Consider the following 3790-nt stretch of genomic DNA (forward strand, 5'->3'; position numbering starts at 1 on the left):
CTCCCTCTCTTATACACAGACACAATTCAAAGCCTAGATCGGGGACTGAATGGCTGAATGGTGTGTGTGCGCGCGCGCATAGCCATTAGATATAGATCAGGTTGTATGCTTTAAAGCTCCTTTTCATTAACCAATAAAGATACCGCCTCTTTTATTTCTGCTAATTTTCATTATATGGGAGGGGAAAGCTAATTGTTAAAAGTGCTCTGAAGCTGAAATATTTCAAAGCCTGTTTAATCAGTGCACGGCATTTAAAGTTGTTTAACTGTTGTATAGGCAGAAAAACAGGAATAAACCGCATTGCAGCCTATTACAATTCAAGTGGTTTAAAATGAAGCCAGCAGCCCTACTCTCTCTTGAATAGAGACGTACATTCATGTATTTACTGTAATTATATAGTACTGTAACATCCACCTATCTACCCACCGAGACATACTATCGATAGATAGTGTGCAGAAAGCGTGTGTGTACTTTGTATAAGTTGTATAGCTAGCGATGTGTGTGCTGACATGCATCTATGTGCTGATATGCATCAAGAAACAGTGGGGCTGCTTTTTCATTTTGAATTGCAACAGGTTAAGAAGATACGGCGAACTCTCCTCGGGTGGATGCGCCAGACAGACAGAGAGCTGAGCTAGGTGCACGTCCTATGCACAAGGTTTGCACCAGCCCTTTGCTACGTGAAGCGGGTTTACACAAGTAACGCCACCCAGTATTGTGTAAACCGAAGGGTTAAGCTCCTGCCCATGCACAAAGCAAAGGGCTTGAGATAGCGGGCGAGGTGTGGAAATAGCAGCGGAGGACGGGGAGGAACTTCCCGACGAAAGGAAGAGGGGAAAGTCACGGGTGCGTTTGCAGAAACTCGGGGGTCGCCTCGCAGGGAGCCGCGCTGCGGCGGAGAGCGCCGAGCAAAGCCCTTGCCCAGGTGGGAAGGCGGCCGGCGGCTAACGGGCTGCTCTGGGAAGTTGCAGAGAGTTGGAGGAGTTGCTGCGGAAGGCAAACCCAACACGGGGAGCGGGCTGCCGGCGGCCGAAAGCGCGGGGGCGCGATAAGGAGCCGGAGAAGAATATTAAATCGCTGGCGAATGAGCAAATAACCCCGCCAAAGGGAGAGGAGGGGTGAGGCCGCCAGCTACGGCGTGGGTGGGGCTGACAAGAATGGAGTACATTATGCAGTTCATTTAGTTAACAAGGGAAATAATGAGGAAGCGTGCAGCGTGAATGCCAAGAGAACAGGCACAAAAAGCCTATTGAGAGCCCCGGCCGCTCCTGGCGTAGCCATCACATGGCAGAGGCCCTATTTAAGCGGCGAGCCCGGCGCCTTTCAGCACCACTGGGGCTGGCCAGCACCCCGAGGCACCTCCGGCGGCTCCAGCGGCGCCGGGCCGCCAGCGCGGGGAGATGCCGCGCTCCTTCCTGGTGGACTCGCTGGTGCTGCGGGAGGCGAGCGAGAAGAAGAGCGAGAGCAGCCCGCCGCCGCCCCTCTTCCCCTACGCCGTGCACCCCTCGCACCCGCTGCACGGGCTGCCCCCCGGCGCCTGCCACTCGCGCAAGGCCGGGCTGCTGTGCGTGTGCCCGCTGTGCGTCACCGCCTCGCAGCTGCACCCGCCGCCCCCGGCCCTGCCGCTGCTCAAGGCCTCCTTCCCCCCGTTCGCCTCGCAGTACTGCCACGCGCCCCTGGCCCGGCAACACTCGGCCTCCTCCGCGGTCAGCGTCAGCCACGCGCCGGCCATTTACCAGACCGCCTACCCCCTGCCCGACCCCAGGCAGTTCCACTGCATCTCCGTCGGTAAGTGCCAGGCTGCGAGGCAGGGCGGGAGCTAAGAGGCGGGGCAAACGGACCCGATCCTGCCCCGCCAGACTCCCCGTGCGTGGTGGGCAGGATGGGGGCAATGTCACCAGTGCCAAAGGCCGGCTGGCCCTAAGGAGGAGAGCTGGCCCTGCCCCCGGCAGTGCAGGGCATGCCATCGGTGCAATGGCAACTGTGGCCTGGGGAGAGAGGGTGACGCTGCAGGGTATGCCATGCCAGGGTATGTAATGCCTAAGGGGAGGTGTGGCACGGCAGCGCGCGCCGTGCACCATTCATGCCATGCCGTGTCATATCTCTGGCATGGGGGTGAGTTGGCGGGACATGCCACCCACCGCCTAGGCAATGCCAGGTAGCGTATGCAATAGTGTGCGTCCTGTGGCATTCAGAGAGGCGCCCGGCCAACTGCTCGGTGCGTGGCTCGGTGATCTGGATGTGGGGAGGCTTTCAAGGACGCCAGCTGGGCCCCTAGGGCAGCTCTGGGTGCAGCAGGTTTAGCGCCACGGAGTCTGACCGTCCGCTTTCCTCTCCAGACAGCACCTCCAGCCAGCTGCCCAGCAGCAAGCGGATGCGCACCGCCTTCACCAGCACGCAGCTCCTGGAACTGGAGAGGGAGTTCGCCTCCAACATGTACCTCTCCCGGCTCCGGCGCATCGAGATAGCCACCTACCTGAACCTCTCCGAGAAGCAGGTGAAGATCTGGTTCCAGAACCGCCGGGTCAAGCACAAGAAAGAAGGCAAAAGCAGCTCCCACCGTGGAGGGGGCTCTGCCCACAGCTGCAAATGCTCCTCTCTGGCCACCACAAAGTGCTCGGAGGACGACGAGGACTTGCCCATGTCTCCATCCTCCTCAGGGAAAGACGATAGAGATCTCACAGTCACCCCCTAGCCCCACAGCCTCCAGAGACTAACCCGAGAGCAGAAGGGGATCTTGCCCTGTCCTATGCCAAAACGCTGTGGAAGGATTTTATATCGTTTTGTATATTTCATGTAATTTACAAAGGACTTTCTGGCCTTTTTAGAAATCCTGTGAGTGCCGCTGTGTCGCTGATTCCGTTGTAAATAAACTGTCCGCGTGAGCCTAAATGTCGCCAACTGTTGCTATTTTACTTGTGGTGAGGGGGTTTGGTTTTGTCGTCAGGCAAAGCGCTCCGCTCCCCCACCTCTGTGTTGTGAACTGTGATTAACTGTGTCTGGTAAACAGCGATCCTCCAGAGATATCTGTTTCTCAGAGGGGGCGGGGAGGGGAGAACTAGTTCTGTAATTTGTATCAATGGTCGGGAATCATTCAGCTTTAGTATCTCCCGGCATTTCGTCCCTCTCCAAAGCAAAAGTGGGGACGCGCACCGGGTCACTGCGGTGATCTCTAGAAGCAGGTAATGAAATGTGTGAAATGTGGTTTGACGCCTTTTTTGGGGGGGGGAGGGAAGATGGGGGAGAGGAGTTTGTTTTTTTCTGTAAAATTTGCTTGATGGCGTTTCTTCAGACCCATAGCTATGTAATTGTACGGTTTCTGTACTACCGGGAGATATTTATTTATTTATTTATGTAAAAAATAAGAATAAAATTTTTGCATAAAGACATTACGGTGACGCCTTTTTGTTAAAAAAAAGAAGATGTAATCTGTGTCCTACAGATCTGCAAAATGTGTTTGTGTGTGTGTATATATACACACACAAACATATATATATAAGTTGGGTATACAGAGGAACACTGACAGTATATATGTCGAATGTGGTATATTTGCCTGCATGGTTGCCTCACCCTAAAGATGTTTGTGGCCAATATATAATTATTATAACGTATATAAGCATATTTTTATAACATGTGCATCTCTTCTTAATCCAGCCAGAGGTTTTCCTGCTGGAATTTAGCGCATGTAATGCTTCTTTGATGCTACATAACCAGACCCATAGGTTTTCATTCCTTCTAGCAATTTTTAAAAGCAAAAGATGCCGGTCATTCTGATCCTTGGGGAATAGCG

At 53.9% G+C, this 3790-nt stretch overlaps 1 protein-coding gene across 1 annotated transcript; it reads left to right on the forward strand.

Moving 5' to 3' along the window:
- Positions 1-1400: 1400 nt before the first annotated feature.
- Positions 1401-3200, forward strand: GSX1 (GS homeobox 1). Its single transcript, XM_073321248.1, has 2 exons — positions 1401-1788; positions 2340-3200. Exons 1-2 carry the CDS (start codon positions 1401-1403, stop codon positions 2693-2695), a joined length of 744 nt encoding a protein of 247 aa, XP_073177349.1. The 3' UTR covers positions 2696-3200.
- The last annotated feature ends 590 nt before the right edge of the window (positions 3201-3790 follow it).

This window comes from Lepidochelys kempii, chromosome 1 (genome assembly GCF_965140265.1).
Source record: "Lepidochelys kempii isolate rLepKem1 chromosome 1, rLepKem1.hap2, whole genome shotgun sequence".
Taxonomy (NCBI): domain Eukaryota; kingdom Metazoa; phylum Chordata; order Testudines; family Cheloniidae; genus Lepidochelys; species Lepidochelys kempii.

Excerpts from the sequence above, each read along its gene's own strand:
- GSX1 (XM_073321248.1), top strand. The coding sequence starts at position 1,401 with ATGCCGCGCTCCTTCCTGGTGGACTCGCTGGTGCTGCGGGAGGCGAGC. Across the intron at positions 1,789-2,339 it reads GTTCCACTGCATCTCCGTCG|ACAGCACCTCCAGCCAGCTG; the intron begins GTAAGTGCCAGG and ends TTTCCTCTCCAG.